General features: G+C 28.2%; 2 protein-coding genes and 1 long non-coding RNA gene across 14 annotated transcripts; 1 reads left to right on the forward strand and 2 right to left on the reverse strand.

Annotated features, from left to right (window-relative positions):
- Positions 1-88: 88 nt before the first annotated feature.
- On the forward strand, positions 89-20,072 carry unc-104 (kinesin family member unc-104). Of its 11 annotated transcripts, none has more exons than XM_035091794.1 (20): positions 89-223; positions 9,821-10,706; positions 10,815-10,817; positions 10,923-11,220; positions 11,614-11,652; positions 12,432-12,560; positions 12,958-13,404; positions 13,476-13,678; positions 13,884-14,001; positions 14,312-14,484; positions 14,559-14,734; positions 15,518-15,655; positions 15,725-15,843; positions 15,912-16,500; positions 16,693-17,133; positions 17,221-17,752; positions 17,982-18,281; positions 18,577-18,861; positions 18,943-19,079; positions 19,157-20,072. In XM_035091794.1, exons 2-20 carry the CDS (start codon positions 9,843-9,845, stop codon positions 19,362-19,364), a joined length of 5,199 nt encoding a protein of 1,732 aa, XP_034947685.1. In that variant the 5' UTR covers positions 89-223; positions 9,821-9,842; the 3' UTR covers positions 19,365-20,072. The 11 variants fall into 11 exon arrangements, with proteins under 11 accessions (XP_034947685.1, XP_034947692.1, XP_034947688.1 ...); XM_035091801.1 differs by having other exon boundaries at positions 17,982-18,247; positions 18,621-18,861; XM_035091797.1 differs by having other exon boundaries at positions 16,696-17,133.
- Positions 847-4,456, reverse strand: LOC118072154 (uncharacterized). The gene is made up of 14 exons (XM_035091807.1): positions 4,322-4,456; positions 4,119-4,258; positions 3,946-4,032; positions 3,503-3,765; positions 3,308-3,422; positions 3,088-3,245; positions 2,981-3,018; positions 2,547-2,685; positions 2,381-2,476; positions 2,075-2,297; positions 1,727-1,980; positions 1,538-1,653; positions 1,262-1,405; positions 847-1,184 (listed from the first exon to the last, which is right to left on the reverse strand). The coding sequence occupies exons 1-14, from the start codon at positions 4,404-4,406 to the stop codon at positions 928-930; spliced, it is 2,115 nt and encodes a 704-aa protein (XP_034947698.1). The 5' UTR covers positions 4,407-4,456; the 3' UTR covers positions 847-927.
- On the reverse strand, positions 5,967-7,733 carry LOC118072164 (uncharacterized). 2 transcript variants are annotated; one of them, XR_004690988.1, is made up of 4 exons: positions 7,628-7,733; positions 7,365-7,549; positions 6,476-6,768; positions 5,967-6,390 (listed from the first exon to the last, which is right to left on the reverse strand). It is a non-coding gene; the product is annotated as an uncharacterized lncRNA (long non-coding RNA). The 2 variants fall into 2 exon arrangements; XR_004690987.1 differs by having other exon boundaries at positions 6,329-6,768.
- Positions 20,073-21,257: the final 1,185 nt, after the last annotated feature.

The raw sequence follows: 21,257 nt of genomic DNA on the forward strand, positions 1-21,257 counted from the left end.
TCGCTAATTTTTTAGACAAATTTTAATAATTGACTTTAATTCAGATTTTAATATTTTTTTTTCATTATAATTAGTATCATTACAATAAATTGTTAAATAAAAGGGTTGTTTGGCAATAATCAATGATTTTTAAAATTTTTGCGGACATAGATGGCGCTAGATTTGTAAAAACACAGTATGGCTGCTGAGCTCGAGTTGGTGTAGTTGTGTCTGGCAGTGTCTGGTAAGTAAATGTTTATTTACCTTCAATAATTCAGATACAAAATGAGAAAAATAAATCATTAATATATCCATTACATTAAAAAATATTTATTGTAAGTGAAAACAGTGTTCACAATTCGTGTATAGGATAAATTCAATTAAGTCCAATGCTACTCGAGTTATTTATTTACATCAAATTGTCAATTAATGCTGATAATACAGCAGTTCTGGGGTACCGACAAGTGAAGCTAGTAGGTAAATCTCTCATCTGTCAGACAACTTTGTTCATTACGTTATTGAACAATGTATCAACTTATTTTATTAGTAAATTAATTAATTTATTTCTTATTTAATTTTATATAATATTTTTAAATATTTAAAAGAATTTTCCTTTACTCTGAATTCCATTGCTATCAATAATAAAATAAATTTCACCGAAAAATCGATTTCAGAATAATTAAATTATAGACATGAAACATTCACCAGTGTAAAATTATATTGCATGACCTCTATAACACACTTCATTGCATAAAGGATTTCTGCGAAGGGCACTTAATGTTATTGAACTTTAATACTTTAATTAAAGAAACAGTTGATGAACAAGAGTACATATATTTTCTAATATTATTTCATTTACATATCGCTACTAAATAACATTTTTTTTACAAACAATATTTTATACTTTTAACATTGGTCTAATAAATTCATTCATTCAGTTGAAACAAATTAATTCATTTTATATTGTAGAGTTTCTTTATAATCTGCTATATTTACAAACCGCAAATGTTTGTCATAGTCATCATTTACTAATATACCAACTAATTGGGTTTTCCTAGATGAAAATCTACAAAATAAAGGATTACCCTTCAATCCCCATAGTTCAGATTTATCTACTGGATTTGCACTTTTTATTATATAATTAAAAGTAGATCCTTCTTCACGTTGTATTGATATATCCATAGGGATGTATGTAATTATAAATGCTAAAATAAAGATGTTTTAAACAAATATTAAAATCAAGTGTCATTAGCTTAGAGATACAAAATAAAATTGTACTTACGTTTGATGGGATTAGGCATTTTTGTAACATTAATTAAACGACATTCTCTGATAACCATTGGTATTATTTCTGGGGAAGCCATTAGACTAGATAACTTGGTAAACTCTTCAGAAATACCATCCGTTAAACTTAAAGATGCTGTATCTGCATAAAAATAGTATTCCTTATTAGAACATGTATAAAAAAAACAATTAAAAATATTTATGTTATCATAAATATATTTAATATTAAATAAAATAATTAAAGAATACTAATTCAAACTTTTGTTTAATTTACCAGTATCAAAATCATCAATGAATTCTTCAGTTACTGAAAAGTCAGCATCTGATTGAGATTCAGCAAAGATATATTTATCTTCCTTTAGTATTCGATGATTTCTAAGTTTGATTTGGCTGAAAAATGCAAATGAAATAAAATTATAATATTCCTTATCATTTTTTTTTAATGTCAAGAAAATATACATACTTTTTCACACAAGACTTCGCTGTAAAAGCCAACTTACTGTCATAGTTTCCATCTAATATTATTGCTAAGCACACTAATCCATCGTCATCAGTTTCCTCATTGTCTTTTGGAAAAACGAACATCAAGTTCCAAAGTTCATTCTCTGTTATCCATGAACATTCTTTCTGCGGTGTCAATGGAGGAATAAATTGTTTAGTCGTAGTCGAAACAGTTGAAGTACCAATATACAGTGATGTCAGTGATTCTGCTCTTTTCTACACAAAAAATTTTACTATTAAGGAATTATTTTCCTCATTTGAGTGTAAAGTATTACTTTAGTTTAGTTTAGTTTAGTTTTGTTCACATAACTCTTTCCCATTTCTCTCTGCAAAATTCATCATCAACAATTCTTGGAACACTTCGTTCATTTTTCTTTGCATCTTCACAAATTAACATATCAGTACATTCAGTGGGTTTTAGGAAGTAATTTTTTTCGTAACCATAACATTGACATTGATATTTTAAATCCATTGGTGGTCGTCGGAAATCCAAAGATTGTGGTTTATTTGTTAATAAACAACAATCATCAGACCTTGATCATAAATATGATATATTAATAAGTAAAAAGAACAATATGGAACTATAATAATAGATTTTTTCAATATAATTATTAACCATTGAAATTTTTCCAAATCTGGAGCATCATATGCATCAAGGAATCCAGGATGACAGATACCATTTTCTACTTCCTTATGACTTCCATGAATTATTCTAATGATAAAAGTGTATTGATTTTAATTTGAAAGTTAAATCTTTTTTTAATTAACAAAATATTACTTACAAATGAAAAATTTCATGACCAATTGTTGGGTAAGAATTAAATTTATAGTCATCAGTAATTATTGATATCGGCATATTATAACTGCCACATCCGTCCTGTCTTGATTTAACAATTCCTCTTTTCGGATAACTTGACATTCCTGAATAAATATACATAATAATATAAGTAATTTATTTATTAGAATTTTAAAATAGTTATAATAACTTATGAATAAGCTTGGTTTTTTAAATTGCAAGCTCATTATATAACTTGCAGACTGATCAAAGTAGCTTATGTAGTTAGAATGTGCATCAAGGAATATCAAACAAACTATTTAGCTACTGAATATTTTCAGGAGATATTTTAATTAAATATTAAAACTTATTTGAATTATAAATTATTCATAAATTAATGGATTTATTACTTTATGCAAAAATTTATAATTTAGTACTTACTCGTTAAATTATGATGATCTGAATAAGACAATTTTTTACTAAAAACAGTGAAATCTTGGTTTTGATAAGAATTTTATTATTATGATTAATCTTATTGCAATTATTACCTTGTTAAAAAAAATATCCAATCATATGACATACTTGGGTTTAATTTAGATTTTTCGAAATAAGAATACTTAGAATTTACTACTCCATGGACTAGTGATTCGACTGATAAATATTCTTTGTCACTATAACCTTCTACAGCAGGTAGAAGATTTTTTTTCTATAATTTTAAATAGTTATTTTCTTTTTTTAAATTACGAAGGAATTTTTATTTTAACTTACACTTTCAATGATAATTCCTGCAATATTTAACTTCACTTTGAGAGTCTCTCCCGGTGAATATAACATATCCGCAGCATTCATCAGACTTATTACATAAAGTATCATTTCTTCATTACTGAAAACAATAAATTATATAAACAATTATATAAATTTAATCGTATTTATGATTTGAAAATAAAGAAAGATAAATCTTACCTAATGTTAGTAGACTTCAAATTTGAGTAAAAATCATTTTTTATAACTATTAAAATCTCTGGATAAAGTGTTTTATTAACAGCTCTCTCATTAATTTTTAATTCTTCTGCTGTTCGTGGTATAATTTTTCTGGTCGAATTTGATCGTTTACTTAATGTTATATTTCTACGCATGATGAACTCAGATTCACCAATGATTTGAGTGTGAAATAGTAAATGCATAGGGAATTTTTTAATGACATATCGTATACCAATTACTCCATTCTGAAATATGTAAATTTAATATTAAATCTGGCATTAAAAGAACTAGATATAATATCATTTTGCCGAATAATTTAAATGTCTTTTAATAATTTTACTAAATTAACTTTGCACATGTTTGTATTAAATCTTGAAAATTTTATCAATTTATAAGTAGATGATGGTTGTGAATATATTACATACCAGACAATTACAGTTTGATGAATAGATAAAGGCTGCTTTTTTCTCATAATTGAAATATGGTACTAAGGTTCCTAATTTTGACATTATCTGTTACAAAATTGTAATTTAGTACAAAGTAATTATTTATATCATCTTCATGTCGATTAATTTTAATTCAATTGATTTTTATTTACTTTTAATTCTTCGTAAGGCAGGACTTCATTTTCTTCCATTGTCCATACTGGCAAATTTTCATTTGCTAAGTAAGAATTATATACCTTTTTTAAAGTGACATTGACACTTTCACCATGATCAAATATCTTGATATTAAATCCTGAAAGAAATGTGGTTATTATTATACTGAAGAAAAATAATCAGTGGTATATTTTTATCTTACCTTCTAAGACCTCAGCTTCAGTACAATTAATCAACAACAATACGATATTTACAAAATTCACAAAAAGCAAACTTTTTGAATACATCACTATTATTATTTTTTATAAAAGAACACTTGAAAGAAAATAAAAAAAAGATCACTTTTGTATTCAATATATACAACTAACTTGTAAAAAGAGGTTTTGTTTTAAACTTCATTTATTCTCAGTCACGTTGAAACTATTATAAAAATAACAAATAGAAAAAAACATTATCTTTTCTTAAATTGTTATTCAGATAACTCAGTACAAGATAACAAAAACGCCCATTACTTACAGATGAAATATTTCTTATTTCCACCTTAAATTTAATCAATTTTAGTAGTCTTCCATCTTTTCTTCAGAATTTTGCTTTATCATATTACAATAAATCAATTCTATCATTTTTATTGAATATCAGGTTTTTATAAATTCTCTTTATCCTTCATGTATTCTCTTTCGACTATTCTTTCATTCTTGAAGATAATATGCAAGTTTATTTATATATTTACATTTAAATATTATGTTGAGAAACGAGTAATCACAATAAGAAAGTATAATTTATTTTTTCATTTCAATCAATTGATGAATTTTGTAGTTAACTCAGGCATAAGAAATATATCTTATAAATATATATATTTGATATGAGCAAATATATTGCGGTAGAATGTCATATACTTTTTTATTGTGTAAGATATATTCTTATTACGACAAAAAAGTATGTACTAAAATACATTTATTTATATAGTGAAGTATACTTTGGGATATATTATTTTTTTATACAAGTATCGTAAAAAACTTTTTGAATAAAGCTTTTTTTATTGTTTTAGTGTAATAATTTTATTTAATAATTAATATATTTAATTATTATTTTTTAAAATAAATAATCAAATAAAAGAAAGATACCCCAAATAATAGAAACCGTTCTTCAACAAAAAATAATATAGAGTAATCTTTTACTTCTACATTTTGACCTAAATGTTTTTAACTGTGTACCTTTTATATTATTAAATACTCTTATTTTCATCTTCATCTTTGGTCTCGGTAGCGTAATGTAAAAATTAAAAGTAATACTTCAGATCAAACATGAGAGTTTCTCATGAGTAAAAGAAAAAGCTCAGACTAAAAATGAGGAAGAAATAGTAAAGGAATAAGAAAGATGGTGAAGTATGGAGTTACCAGGCAATATTACAGTACTGTTGGATAAAATTGCTAGTTCGTGCACAGACGATAAATTGTCATTGCTCACTGGAGTAGGTAGCCATCAAAAGCTCTAGTGTTAAAAAAATTAAACCTCGTATAAATTTTATCCAGACTCTTGAAAATACTGATCTATAAGAAATTTATATTAAAAATACTAGTAGCATTCCGTTAAACTAAAATATTAATATTTAATCAGTTATAATAGATTATTAATTAATTTTATAAATTAAATTTATAGAAAAATATGTAAAAAAAATCATTCTAAATTCTAGATTTTTTTCGTTAATGAGCAGACATTTATAATTTCTTTTAATGATTTCCTTTCCTCATTATCGTCTCTTGAGTATTTTTTACATGTACAAAAAATTTCTTGGATTTACTTAACATTAAAAATGTTTTTTCTTCTATATACGTTTAATTAAACAGAAATAAGACTAAATTAAAATTTTCCTTACTGTTTGATGTATTTTTTAAATTAATATTATACATATTTACTCATTAAGAATTTTATGCAATAATTTACTACTGAAGCAGCCATGTTTTCTGTAGAAAAACTTGATATTAAAACTTCTCGATCGAATGCCAATTAATTTTACGAGCGAATAAAACTTGTAAGTATGTTCAAAGCCATTAAACAACCATTTTGCGTGTTTGTATCTATGAAAACGTATAGTTACTTCTTTTTTTCATTAAACTCTTCAATCTCTTAGACTTTAAACTGCTTTACATTGTTAATTTTTAACTTTATTTATCCTATAGAAAATAATCCTTTTAATATATATGCAAAATTCAACATCAAAACCTTTTAATGATCAATTATTCATTTAACTGGATTCAATTTTCATAGATTCTATAACAGTAACGTAATTATATCGTCAATAATCGGTTTTAGCATGATGATTAATCTCAAACAAGCTCCTTAATAGACTTGAAACCTGGTTAATTATGCGATGAAATTGGTGATGAAGTTTTTGAAGATGAAAGAGTAAAAAATTGTCTATTGTTAGCTTATGTGAGCTTTCTTCAAGTTTTTCTTCATTGTTCCATCCATCTACAATATCAGTATTTCCGATCTATATCGCATATTGGCTGTGACATTATGTACAGGTCCATTAAATCCCTTCACTTTATTCCACTACATACACCTGTAATCTATGCTTTATACATGATCTGATAGAGCTCTCAACAGGATTACAACCCCACAATTTTCTTTGTTGATTTATTTTCTCTGAAATCAATATGATGTCATCAAACATCATTATTTTATAGAAGAAAATTCAATTATTAGAATATTGAAAAACTTACAGCATTAAAATTGTGAAAATAAATACTTTAAATAAATACTATAGAAAATTTCATACTTCAGTAGGCAAATCATTGAATTAAATAAAATTACATCAATACTGATTTATGTAATTACCGTTGAAATATCTTAATGTTTCAAAATACCATCACAGCATGAATTATTCATGAAAAAATATATTTAACCCTCGAATAGCTTAGCTTTATAGATATTTTTATGGATTTAAAATACTGAATTTTTTTATGATATTTTAATATTTGTTATGAAGATGTTACTAGTGATGATATTTTCAATTATAGAATATTATAAACTTAGGATACTTTTTTCAAGGAAGATAAGAATGGTTAGAGAACTTTTAAAAATAAAATATAATTTAAATTAGAACTTGAAATGACAAAAAAATTCTTCTTATAAAATAAAAATTATAACTCATGCATTATTATATTTGACAAGCTTTGAATAAAATAGACTAAAAAAACTATTGTCATGGAAAGAATAACTATCATAAATGTTTCGCTTACATTTGCAATTCATCCTTTTTATAATTTCCTTATGTAACTTATTTTCCTTTCTAAAAGCTCTAAACATTTTATTCAGTCCCTGTTACCTCATTAGTGAAGTTTGAAAGCTTCAAAAGGAAAATATCGGCTTGTGTTAAAAGCATGAATAAACAATAAGTCCAATTATCTAATGTGTATACATTAACCTAGAATAATGAAATAATTAAAACATTTTGGTTGCAAAATATCTTAGAAAAAGAGTGAGATGGAAAAGATAAGAGTACCAGAGCTTCTTTCCTTCTTATATTGATTGTCTAGAGACTTGGAATTGGCCGGCGCCGCCCGTGTAGGTCGATCGTTTTACCAAGTGACGTCATGGCGTCACCTTACGTATTGATTTTTCATTTCTATAGTACAAGGAGTTTTCCAATTGGTTGATGGTGTCGTCAGGATTACTTTGGTGATGATCACGTGATCCAAAATAATCATAAGTGCGCAAGCTCACTCGCCATTTTTGCAAACAACTTTTAAAGTTGACTACTAGTGGCACTGTCGTCAGTTCTCATTATTATCAGCCCCAGTTTGACTGCAACAATGATCGTAGGGTTGGCTTGAAGTAAAACGTATGTTTAATTGGGTAAAATCATAGAAATGTTGACCAAAACATTGAACCATTTATTCTGGTGTTGTGTTTTTTTGTACTGTGAGAGGTTTTATCATTAATTTTTGATTCTTTAAAGTGTCTTGTGCTTCAAACGTTTAGTAGTAGTTTTTTTTTGCACAAGTTAGAAGAAAACGTCAAAAATTTGAGATACAACAGAAAAAATCATTCTTTTTATCTATTGAAGGGTAAGGAATTAAAATAATATAGTAGTTATAGTAATAAGAGTGATTAAAACAAATGATACATTTGGTAACCATTTTTTTTTTCAATTTAAATTAGCATATAATGATGAATAAAATGTTCGAGGCGTTGAGATAGCATGGATCGATTTCACCTTCGGGTGTTTTTTCTTCCCCAACTGCGTTACGAGGTCGTATTCGTTCAAGGCTGGCTTTTAAGATGTAAATTTAACAAATAATCCATTATTCTATTGAAAATTCTAATTAAAATTAATAGTAAAAACTAGAGTTAAATTTGAATAAAGAAGTAGGTGCTTTTATCCAAACAAGTAATCAGTTTTGTTCGTGCTGGAACAGTTCATTTTGATCAGCTCGATAATTATTTAACTACAAAAATGATCTATTTATTTCTTCTTATTATTTATAATTATTTTTGTTTTATTGATTATTAGTGACTATCATAATTTGAACTCTATTTTGGTAACCATGAAAATTTTATTACTTGTTCTCCACAAAATCAATTCGTGATTAGATAATTTCAGTTCAAATATAAATTCTTTAAATAAAATATCCATAAATGAAATACTTCTTTTCTATCCACCAATTAGCTTATTTTATGAAATGATTGACAAGTGTTGTCATGATTTTTCAGCCTATTATCTGAAAATTGTTTGACTTTGGAAAATTCTTTTTTAACAATCAAAAATCTGGAAGACTGTTACACATGTAATGGATTTTTCAAATTTGATTAATTGTACACGTGGGGGTGAAATGAGTGGTTTAGAGTCGATCAAATACCATCCTACATATAAGCGTCAGTAGAACGAGTCAATAACTAGTCGGGCGCTGCGTCACCAGTGTGCTTTCTACCATTTTACCATTCTACCAACGTTTGACGTGCCATTCGTCCAATCTGCGAACAACAATCTCTGATTCATTTCCTATTCCATTCGTTTCATTGATTGTCAACTGAGAATTTAATGCCTCAGCCCTTGAGTCAATTAAATCAAAAGTTTTTGTATCAAACTGTCAATAAAACTATTGGATAAATTTTTATTCTACTTTTTTCTCTCTAACTTATCAAATAAAAAATTTTTTCTATTCAATATCTTTAGCATCAGCTATTGATTCTGTAATAATATCTTCATTGTGCTGATTTCTCGTTATGACTCATCGTTTTTAAGTTTTATGGCTTCAATTATTGCTTCCTCATCTTCAATTCTGCTGCTGAAATATAATACGAAGTATGATGGTGCAATAATAATCGTCTATATATGTATGAAAACCAATAATTGAGCTGAAAATAAGTAGTGTGCAATAAATTACTGAAGTTCTTGATATTAATCTAATTAAATATTATTCTGAGAAATGACAACGTGAAAATATTTTAATTACTTAACATTTCTATATCTTCTTTAACCATTGAATTTAAAAAGCCAGTTAATACACTTCCATATTTCTTTGTCATGTGAAGGAAAAATAGGTTTCCAAAATTATATCTGTTGTTCAAATAAATAAGTTAAATTTAATTTAAGCAAACATCATTGAAAGAATATTTTCAAGTCATCAGAAATTTTTGATAAAAATGTATTTGCTTTGATTCCATTTTAATTCTTTTTTTTTTCTAAATGCAGATATTGAAACAAAGCAGCCGCAATGTCGTCGGTAAAAGTTGCGGTAAGGGTTCGTCCCTTCAACAATCGGGAAATACTAAGAGAAGCTCAATGTATCATTGAAATGTCTGGCAATACAACGACGATAATCAATCCAAAAGCACCACCAGGAACAAAAGAAGCTGTAAAGAGCTTCAACTATGATTATTCCTATCATTCAATGGATCCCAATGATGATAATTACTCATCACAAATCATGGTTTATAAGGATATTGGTGAAGAGATGCTTCAGCATGCATTTGAAGGCTACAATGTATGTATTTTCGCTTATGGGCAAACTGGAGCTGGTAAATCGTACACAATGATGGGTAAACAAGAAGAAGGTCAAGAAGGCATAATTCCACAAATATGCAAGGATCTCTTCCGAAAAATAAGAAAAAACTCCAGTGATACATTAAAACATTCAGTGGAGGTGTCCTATATGGAAATTTATTGTGAAAGAGTTCGAGATTTATTAAACCCCAAGAATAAAGGAAATCTTCGTGTTCGGGAGCATCCACTTCTTGGTCCTTACGTTGAAGATTTATCCAAGCTAGCCGTCATGTCTTACGAAGACATTCACAATTTAATTGATGAAGGAAACAAAGCCAGAACTGTGGCAGCAACTAATATGAATGAAACTTCATCAAGATCTCATGCAGTATTTACAATATTCTTCACGCAACAAAAACACGATCCAACAACGGATTTAGTTACTGAGAAAGTCAGTAAAATTTCATTAGTAGATTTAGCAGGTTCAGAAAGGGCTGATTCAACAGGAGCTAAAGGAACCAGATTGAAGGAAGGTGCTAACATCAATAAAAGTTTGACAACACTTGGAAAAGTTATCAGTGCTTTAGCTGAAATTGTAAGTGATTTTTTTGAAAATATTTCCTCACAATACTATAAGTTAACTATTTACTAATTTATATTTACTATTTATTTAAACTTTTCTATTCTACCTTTGGATTATCAGGCTGTAAGTTGATATTTTTCATTGTTAAAAAAAATAAAATGAATTGTATTCATTTTGATAAATTTAAGCTGATAATGATGTTATTTGAAATAATTGTTTGATTTATAGGCTACCAAAAAGAAGAAAAAAGCTGAGTTTATCCCGTACAGAGATTCAGTATTAACCTGGTTATTGAGAGAGAATCTTGGAGGAAATTCCAAAACGGCCATGATCGCAGCTGTCAGTCCAGCAGATATTAATTACGATGAAACACTATCGACACTTAGGTATGCTGATAGAGCTAAACAAATTGTCTGCAAGGCTGTGGTTAACGAAGATGCCAATGCGAAGCTCATTCGAGAGCTCAAAGAAGAGATTCAGAAACTTCGGGAATTACTGAAACAAGAAGGAATAGAGTTCTTAGAAGGTATGAAATTTTTTGTTTCATTCATACGCACATTAAAAAGGATAATATTTATTAATTAATAGTTTTTACTAATTAATATTCAAATTATGATACTGTTTCTTCTTTCGTCTAATTTTTTTCACTTTTATCTTAAATTTGCATTATGAGTTTTTTAAAAATAGTTTAACTTATTTTATTTTTACTTTCATTCCAAAGTTTATTTTAGTAGTTTTGAATAATTTTCCAATATTTTTATGTTAATTTTATATGTGAGAGTAAAATTTTAATTAAATAACATATAACCCTCTAATGTCTAATGTTTCATAATAAACAGTTATAAATCATTTGTACAAATCGCGTTAAATCAAATCCACTTACCTAAATCTTTTTCTTCCTTTATGGTGCTTGACGTAGGGCCAGACGGTAGATACAGTTATGAAAAGAAAGAAAATAGTAAGTAGAACTAATTACAACAACAAAAAAATAAATATTAAAAAAAAAAAATATTACAATCGAACAAAAAATGCATTACAAAAATTCATTGATTCAGTATCATCTGTGCGAAATTCATTTCACTGACAGATTGAACACTATGTATCATGATGCAATTTGATAGTAAATGTAAACAGTGCAAAAAAAAAGACGCAATAAATTCCTAGGCATATCACTTGAGTGATTCATTACCGAGCTTTTTTCACAAAAATTAAATTTAAATTTGCCTACCAAAATTTTTTGTTTATTTATGTTTTGTTTTACCATCATTATTTTTTTATTGTTAGAACTATTAAAAACATTTCTAAAAAATCCACCTATATTAATATCTGCACTTGTATCTCTTTTGATTCAAAATTTTTTATCTTTTTCAATTACTCTTCATTTATGCTTTCCTTTTTTTTACCATTTTTAATGATACATTTTAATCTTCACAACTGTAATTTGAGCTTTAATATCGCCGCGATTGCATGGCTGAGTAAAGAAACTTAAAAGTACCCAACTTCCAATAGAATGGAGGAGCAATTTGATGACTGACAGCTTAATTGCTTTCAGTGTAACACAACCACATGAACATAACACTTCGAGATTTCTATATATTATATATCAATGTTTATAAAAATATATTGAAGCTAATTCAAAAGCATCTAATGCTTTTAAAAATGAATCAGAAACTATATTTATACTAAAATACTTATTGATTACGACTTTTTATAAGAATTTATTAATTGTTTGCTTAGGAGATGACGTTATTATAAAACCAACTAAACGAGAAGAAGATTTGAAAGAAGTTCGTCAAAGACTTCCATCTCATCCAACAGCAGAAGAAGCTGTAGATCAGTTGCAAGCTTCAGAAAAACTCATTGCTGGTAATCATTTATTCTTTATACACAAAGTTAATTATTTCTACATAGTTATATACTTTTTTTGAAGACTTATATTATAATTAATTGATTGATCAATTAATAAATTAAATGAATTCATTAGAATAATTGTTTATATAATAGAGATTGGAGTAAACATTCAAGATATATTAATTCCATATCAATTCATTTTAAATTACAGTTTATTAAAATTTCTCATATAAAGAGGATTGTTGAGTTCATTTAATTGATTAAGATTTATTAAAATGTTTAATTGAATATAAATTTTCCTCAATCGTTACAAATGAATTATTTAAATGGCTAAGCAAAAAAAAAATTTATTATTGTGATTAATTAGTTGTTTTATTTAATTAATAATTTTGTAAATTGTAATAATTTTAAGAATTAAACGAAACATGGGAGGATAAACTCAAGAGAACAGAATTAATTCGTCATCAACGAGAAGCAGTATTCGCAGAAATGGGAGTAGCTGTAAAAGAAGATGGAGTTACAGTTGGAGTATTTTCTCCAAAGAAAACTCCACACTTAGTCAATTTAAATGAAGATCCACTTATGTCTGAATGTCTTATTTATTATATCAAAGACGGATTAACAAGAATCGGCTCAGCGGAAGCGAATATACCCCAAGATATTCAGCTTTGTGGTCCTCATATCTTGAGTGAACACTGCGTCTTTGAAAATCACGAGGGTATTATTACTCTTATTCCAAAATCAGGAGCTTTAATATACGTTAATGGAGCAGCAGTTAGTGAGCCAATTATATTAAAGACCGGAAGCCGAGTTATTCTTGGTAAACATCATGTTTTCAGGTTTAATCATCCTGAACAAGGTAATATTTTTGAAGAATAGTAATGTAAATCTGAAATGTATTTAAAATTAACTCAATAATTACGTGTATAGTAAGAGAACGTCGTGAGAAAAACTCACCAGCTGAAACCCCTGGTAATGCAGAAATAGTAGACTGGAACTTCGCACAAAGTGAATTGCTGGAAAGTCAAGGTATTGATTTAAGAGCCGAAATGGATAAGAGGTTAATGATGTTAGAAGAACAACATAGAAAAGAAAAGGAAACAGCTGATCAATTGTTTGAAGAAGAAAGGAAGGTAAACAATTATCTTTTATTTTATCAGTAAATAATAATTATTTGAAAGAAATAAATTAACTATTATTTATAGTAAGAATAAAGTCTTTATTGAAATAAATAAATTTATAGAAGAATTAGATAATAAATATTGAAATATTTGATTCAGTATGAGAACAATACCTATCAATAAAATAGAAAATTCAATTATTTTTATCATTTTTTAGAACTACAAAGCTCGAATAGATGCTTTACAAAAGCAGGTAGAAGAACAAAGTATGACTATGTCAATGTACAGTAGTTATACTCCAGAAGACTTTAATAATATTGAAGAAGACATCTTTGGTAAGTAATAACTATTGAGACATGTTTCATCATCAAAATAACAAAGAATCATTGGATTCACTATAAATCCAAAACATTTCATTTAATGCATGAAAATCAATTCTCGAATATACTATCACTGTTTTATGCTTCAAAGTGCCAATGAATGACTTCATACTCATAAAAGTAACACGAAATTGACAAAAATAATTCATTAATAATCGTCAATTCAATGAAAAAATATTCAAGGATTGGATAGAAATAAATAATCATAGAACTCATTCCGCTTGGCTATTCTGACTATTTTGCCTGGTGATGGCTTGCATTTCAGTCAACCCATTGTTTGACGCAGAGAGCAACTGGACTGAGCGGGAGTTCCAGCTGGCCGCATGGGCTTTCAGAAAATGGAAATATCACCAGTTTACTAGTTTAAGAGATGATTTGTGGGGCAATGCTATTTTCCTTAAAGAAGCTAATGCTATATCTGTTGAACTGAAGAAAAAGGTAAATTTATCAATTTTAAATATATTAATTAACATAATATTTAATCTTATTAATTACACGTATAATTTTTCCAGGTTCAATTCCAGTTCACTTTACTCACAGACACTCTTTATTCACCATTACCACCAGATTTATTGCCAGCAGATGACGAAGAGGATGATGACAGGCCATTCCCTCGCACCATTGTTGCAGTTGAAGTTCAAGACACAAAGAATGGAGCAACTCATTACTGGACTCTTGATAAACTACGGTAAACAAATGAATCTATATATCTATCTATATTGAAATATTAGTAATCATATTCATTTACATCTCGAAGGCAAAATAAATAGGAAATAGATAAAAATGACAGAATACTTTTTACGTATAAATATAGATAATTAAATAATTAAATTTTTAAGGGAAAAGTTAAAGTGTATAAATTATGTGTATAGACAGCGCTTGGAGCTGATGCGACACGTTTACAATGAAGATTTGAGTCCCAACACTCCGGAGACCAAAGAGGATTTATTCCAATGTCTAACGATCTACTCTAATCAAAGGTTCTCACTCGCTAATCTTTTGCCTTCGAGGTTGGTTCTCGGTCTCGCGAATTTATTTCATCAATTGTCTCCCTTTTGTTATTTATCAACAGATTATTAATATTATTACTAACACTGTTTAATTAATTGGCCAATTGTCAATCGGAAACTCATCAATGCTAAGCATTCAGTGTTAATGAAATTATTGAACTATTGAAATTTCAAGTCTATTGGTTATTAATAATTTTAATAATATTTTGTATCAAGTAAGCTTTTAAATAATATTTATCATTTGTCTTTATTCTTCTTTAGCTTATGTCTTACTTTCACTGTGGAGAAGAGTGCACGGCTTGCACATCTAATCATTTCTTTCCCTATCATCTATTGATTAATTTTTTTTTGCATATTTATCGCATTTGTAAAAAATGATCCATGTAAAATATAGTTAACTATTTAATTGTAATTTATTGCTAATTTTAATTTGTAAATTTATGTGATATTTTTCTTTTTAGACAACGTCTGGAATTAATGCGTGAAATGTATCATAATGAAGCTGAACTATCACCGACATCTCCAGATTATAATATTGAAAGTATAACTGGTGGAGATCCTTTCTATGATCGTTTCCCCTGGTTCAGAATGGTCGGAAGGTGAGAAAGATTATTTTAAAGATATTTTTTATTTAAATAACATTTTTAAAAAATAATGTTTATTTATAGATCATTTGTGTATCTGAGTAATCTACTTTATCCAGTACCTTTGATCCATAAAGTAGCCATTGTCAATGAAAAAGGTGATGTTAAAGGCTATTTACGAGTCGCAGTGCAAGCAGTAGTCGGTAGGTGTTAATCTAATATTTAAAAATAAATTTTTTTTCAAGTTTTTCGTGACCAATCCTTGTTCTAGAAGAGGAAAACAGTGAATATTCAAGTGGAGTTCGACAGTCTGCTCGTATCTCATTTGAAGATGACTTGTTTGGTTCTCATCAACGTGGAACTAAAAAATCCACCTTATTAACTCAAACTTTGGAAAAAAATCAGCAAATGATTATGCAAGAGGAACGTATTGTTGAAGGCCAGACTGAAACCAAAGAAGGTCTGAAAGATGAAAAAGATGAAGAAGTTGGTGATACTGATAGTGGAAGAGGAGATAGCTCAGTCTCGAGTGATATGAAGGAGGAAGAACTTCCGGATCACTTGCAACCCGGCGTCGAGTTTACATTTAGAGTGACAGTACTCCAGGCTATGGGTATTTCAACAGAATATGCTGATATATTCTGTCAATTTAACTTTCTTCATCGTGATGATGAAGCATTTTCTACTGAACCTGCGAAAAATACTGGAAAAGGAAGTCCTCCAGGATTCTATCATGTTCAAAATATTACTGTTACTGTTACGAAATCCTTTTTAGATTACCTTAAATCGCAACCAATTGTTTTTGAAGTATTTGGACATTATCAGCAACATCCACTTCACAAAGATGCTAAGCTTGATTAGTAAGCATTTTTTGTCATATTACTTTTCTAATATCTATTACGGTTAAAAATTGTAAACCTTTCTAAAAAAGAATGAACTAGTAGAGTGAGAGGTTAATAATTCAGTGTGAATATATTAATAATATAATTTTTATTAATTTATTTTAATTATAATTTGAAATTGAACTAAAAATTTCATTCTCTTTGTGTCAGCAGTGTTAGACAGCCACCGAAACGAATGCTCCCACCATCAATTCCAATTAGCCAGCCTGTTCGATCACCTAAATTTAGTTCAGTATTGCCATCACCAAGTACATCACACGTTCATGCAAAATATGACGTGCTTGTTTGGTTTGAAATTTGCGAGCTAGCACCGAATGGCGAATATGTTCCATCAGTTGTTGATCACAGTGATGATTTGCCATGCCGGGGTCTTTTCCTGCTCCATCAAGGTATCCAGAGGCGTATTCGTATTACAATCGTTCATGAACAAGCTTCAGAGCTTTGCTGGAAAGATGTACGAGAATTGGTAGTTGGAAGAATTCGTAATACTCCAGAACCTGAAGAAGAAGACAATGACTCGTCTGTTTTGTCGTTGGGTCTTTTCCCTGGAGAATATTTAGAAATACCTGGAGATGATCGTTGCATGTTTAGGTAAAAACAACATTTTACAGTATAACAAAATGTAGCTTGTAGAACAACTTATTCATAGAACTAAATATTTTATCCTATTTTTATTAGGTTTGAAGCCGCTTGGGATAGTTCATTACACAACTCAGCTTTGCTAAATCGTGTCACTTCATACGGAGAACAAATTTTCATGACAATTTCTGCTTACTTAGAATTAGAGAATTGCGGAAGACCAGCAATAATAACTAAAGATCTCAGTATGATCATTTATGGAAGAGATGCTCGCGTTGGACCACGATCTCTAAAACACTTATTTAGCGGAAGCTATCGAAATCAAGAAGCAAATCGGCTTAGTGGTGTCTATGAGCTCGTATTGCGACGTGCTTCAGAAGCCGGAGTACAAAGACGTCAAAGAAGAGTTTTGGATACAAGTTCTACGTATGTCAGGGGCGAAGAAAATCTTCATGGATGGCGACCACGTGGCGATAGTTTAATCTTCGATCATCAGTGGGAGTTGGAAAAGTTAACAAGATTAGAAGAAGTTGAAAAAGTTCGACATACGTTATTACTAAGGGAAAAATTAGGAATTGATAAAGTTCCTTTGTGTAATAAAACTATACATGATTTTACCAAGAGCGAAAAGGTATGAAAAATTCTAATGTACTTTTTGTAAATTATTTAAATTCATTTCCGAGTTATATATTTATTCTTTTAGTATGGTAAACTTTAATCTGTGAAAATTATTCTCAAAATTTATATTTTATTTAATTTGAATAATTATTTCTAAATTTATGAGAGTAATTTTCTTTTAAATTAACAAATTTTTAACGTGAACCGCTTTGACCCTTAAATAGTATACTATTCTCCTGCAGGAAGTCTGTAATATGGTAGCCAAAGCAACAAATGAACCCCATGCTAGCCCAGTAAAACTAAAAAAATCTTCAAGCAAAGATGTTTATGAACCATGGGAAATGACTGAACGAGAAAAGGAGCTTTCTACAAAATATATAAAACTTATTCAAGGAAGAATTCCAAGCAAGGAACCCATGGTTTTAGGTGATGTGTCACCAGGAGAAGACACAATAACTGATATGTCAGCATCAATGATGTCTTCAGTAGTTTCTTCATCATCTCAAGAGTCAGTATCTTCTACGAATCATTCTTTTGAACAGGTAACACTCCCTGTAAGCCTGAAACGCCTAGTAGCGGTTGTCCGAATAATCACAAATGCTTGTCATTGCTTGCAATCACTTGCTAATATTTCACAAAAGAAATGATTGCATAAAAAAATTATTGAATTTATAATTAGAATTTCTGCTTAGTCATCATTAAACTTTTCATGAATATGAATCATTATTTATGATTAAATAGCTACATTAAATCGAAATTAGACAAATGGCTCGGCTAAAAATAACTAAGGGACAACCGCTTTAAAAACGTTCCGGGTACAGAAAGTGTTACTTGCAGCTCGGGATAATAGTGCGGAGCAGGTCTAAGTCGTGCATCTTTAGGTTGAGCTCACCAGAACGTGCAAGGTTGGCAGAACTTCAAGAAAGTATGATGGCTGGTGATTCTGCTAGTCAATCAAGTTCTTTAGCACCAGCTCCACTTGGATCAACTTCTCCGGTTAAAGAGAACCTTGTTCTTTATGTTCCTGAGGTTGAGGAAATTCGTATTAGCCCTGTGATTGCTAGAAAGGGATATTTAAATGTTCTTGAACATAAAACGAATGGCTGGAAGAAAAGATGGGTGGTATGTAATCATTTTTTTTAGGTATAAAAAAATTATTTATAGCATGAGTCATTAATGGTACGAATTATTTTTTTGTTTTAGGCTGTAAGGAGACCATACGTATTTATCTTTAGAGAAGAAAAAGATCCGGTAGAACGTGCATTAATTAATCTTGCAACTGCTCAAGTCGAGTATTCTGAAGACCAATTAGCAATGGTCAAAGTACCTAATACTTTTAGGTAATTAAATGGGTTTTAAATTTTTACAAGTAACATAAATTAATAGCTAGATATACTCATTGTAATGAATTTTTTAGTGTCGTTACTAAACACAGAGGCTACCTGCTTCAAACTTTAGGCGATAAGGAAGTTTATGACTGGTTATATGCGATAAACCCTCTATTAGCTGGACAAATAAGGTCTAAATTAGCACGCAAAGGTCCATCAATTGCTAATAACCCAAACGCATCTATTATTCTCTCAGCAACAGCACCACCACCAGAAATTCAATGCCAAGGAAAGTGAGTCACCGAAACAATTATCGAGTACGTAAATGCCATTACCAAAGCGTCAAAAATTGTTTTTAGACGTTCTTGCTCAGTACTCGAGACATCTAATGATCTCTATAAATTACGATTTACGGTGATATTTGAATAAAATTTGGTTCCATTGATAAAAAACATTATCTGTAGGATTAAATCATTAGTTTAATATTCATTATTATTAATTGATTACGAGTAAATTATTATTTATTCTGAGTTAATATATTGCTTAATGAAATATATTTTGACGAAAAATTAATGGAACATGCAATGTCAAATTCTGACGCGGCCTGAATGATATAATTGTTGGATACATAAATACGTAAACACAATCATTAAAGTGTTATAAGTTATAATTTAATAAAACGGAGAAAAAAATGAAAGGGAAATAAAACGGAAAATTAGTATTGTTACTAGAATTGTTTAATAAACAAAAAATGCTTAAACTCGCCGAACGTTTTTGATAACGTTTTTAACGGTTGATGACTTCATTCTTCCTGTATTAATTGTGTATTTTCTTAATATTGATAATTATCAGTCAACATTTTACAATTGGCTATTGTTTTACATAAACAAAATCTACTCTCTAATTGTTACAAAAAATTTTTCAACCAAAAAAATAATGATGATTAGGGGATAAGTTATATATCAATAATTATCAGTGGTAAACTATTGATAAAAAAGAGCAATTTCATTCAATGCATTTAAATATCATTTTATTCCTTAGTTAGACAATCGAATATATAAATGTTATTTGTTATTTAATCATGTTTATTTATATGTTCTCTATTGAATTGAACATTTTTTAATAATTTCATAGAAAATATATTTTTTATTAAAACAAATTTAACTCAACTATTGAACAATCTCAAAGTTACCCTTAATGAAATTATCATTAAAAACATTCATGTTTGACTCATTCCTAATTATGAGAATAATAAATGGAAAAATTTTTAGAGTGGAAATAAAATTACTATATAATGAATAAGATTCATGGAAAAAATGAAATCTTACCGATATAAACGACAATTCTTTTTCAAAGTCATGACGATATTTCGCATAAATGGCAACACTTTTAAGTATTGCAGCACTGAATTGATACTAATCGTGACATTGATAATATTAATAACAATTAATAATAAAACATAACATCATGGTATATAATTAATAATTATTGTTAGAATTATTGACGCTGTAATTATAAATTATTGAATTTGTCATTATTTATCATCAATTTTTAAATTCAAATTTTATCTTGATTTTATTGAGTAAATTTTTTTTTATAAAAAAGAAAAACAGAATCATCGCTTTCAGATGTGGACAGATTGCATAGGTAGTTTAGTATTGTATATAAAATGAAAAAAAAAATTGAGAAAATAAGAGAAAAAAAGAAGAAATAAAGAATATAGACATAAGTATTAACTAAAATATATATAAATATAAAAAAAAATGATGCACGCTTTTTTATTTGAATTTTTTAAAGTTTTTTTTTTTATTTCATTGTAATCATAAAAAGTAACTATTTCAAATTCATATGCCATAAGTATATTTACACTGAATTTGTAATTGGTAAATATAAATATTTGTGAATTTACTTGGAAAAAATCATCTAGTCATTATTTATTTGAAGAAAAAAACAATTAAATGTATTAATCAGGCAGAAAAAGAAAGCAAGTTTTCAAAAAAAAGGAATAATATTGAAAAAGAATATTTTTTGGGTAAATAAATTTTATTCTTCTGATGAATTTCTTAGGTTTTTCAAGTATTCTTAAACAGATTTGTCGAAAAGTCGAAAAGACATAAATGAAGAATACATTATTTAAAAATAACTAAATAAGTGAATAATTATAAGTAAATAAAATTTTAAAAACTGTGT

Source organism: Chelonus insularis, unplaced genomic scaffold (assembly GCF_013357705.1).
Source record: "Chelonus insularis isolate UGA/USDA-ARS -01 unplaced genomic scaffold, ASM1335770v1 contig_88_pilon, whole genome shotgun sequence".
Classification (NCBI taxonomy): Eukaryota; Metazoa; Arthropoda; class Insecta; order Hymenoptera; family Braconidae; genus Chelonus; species Chelonus insularis.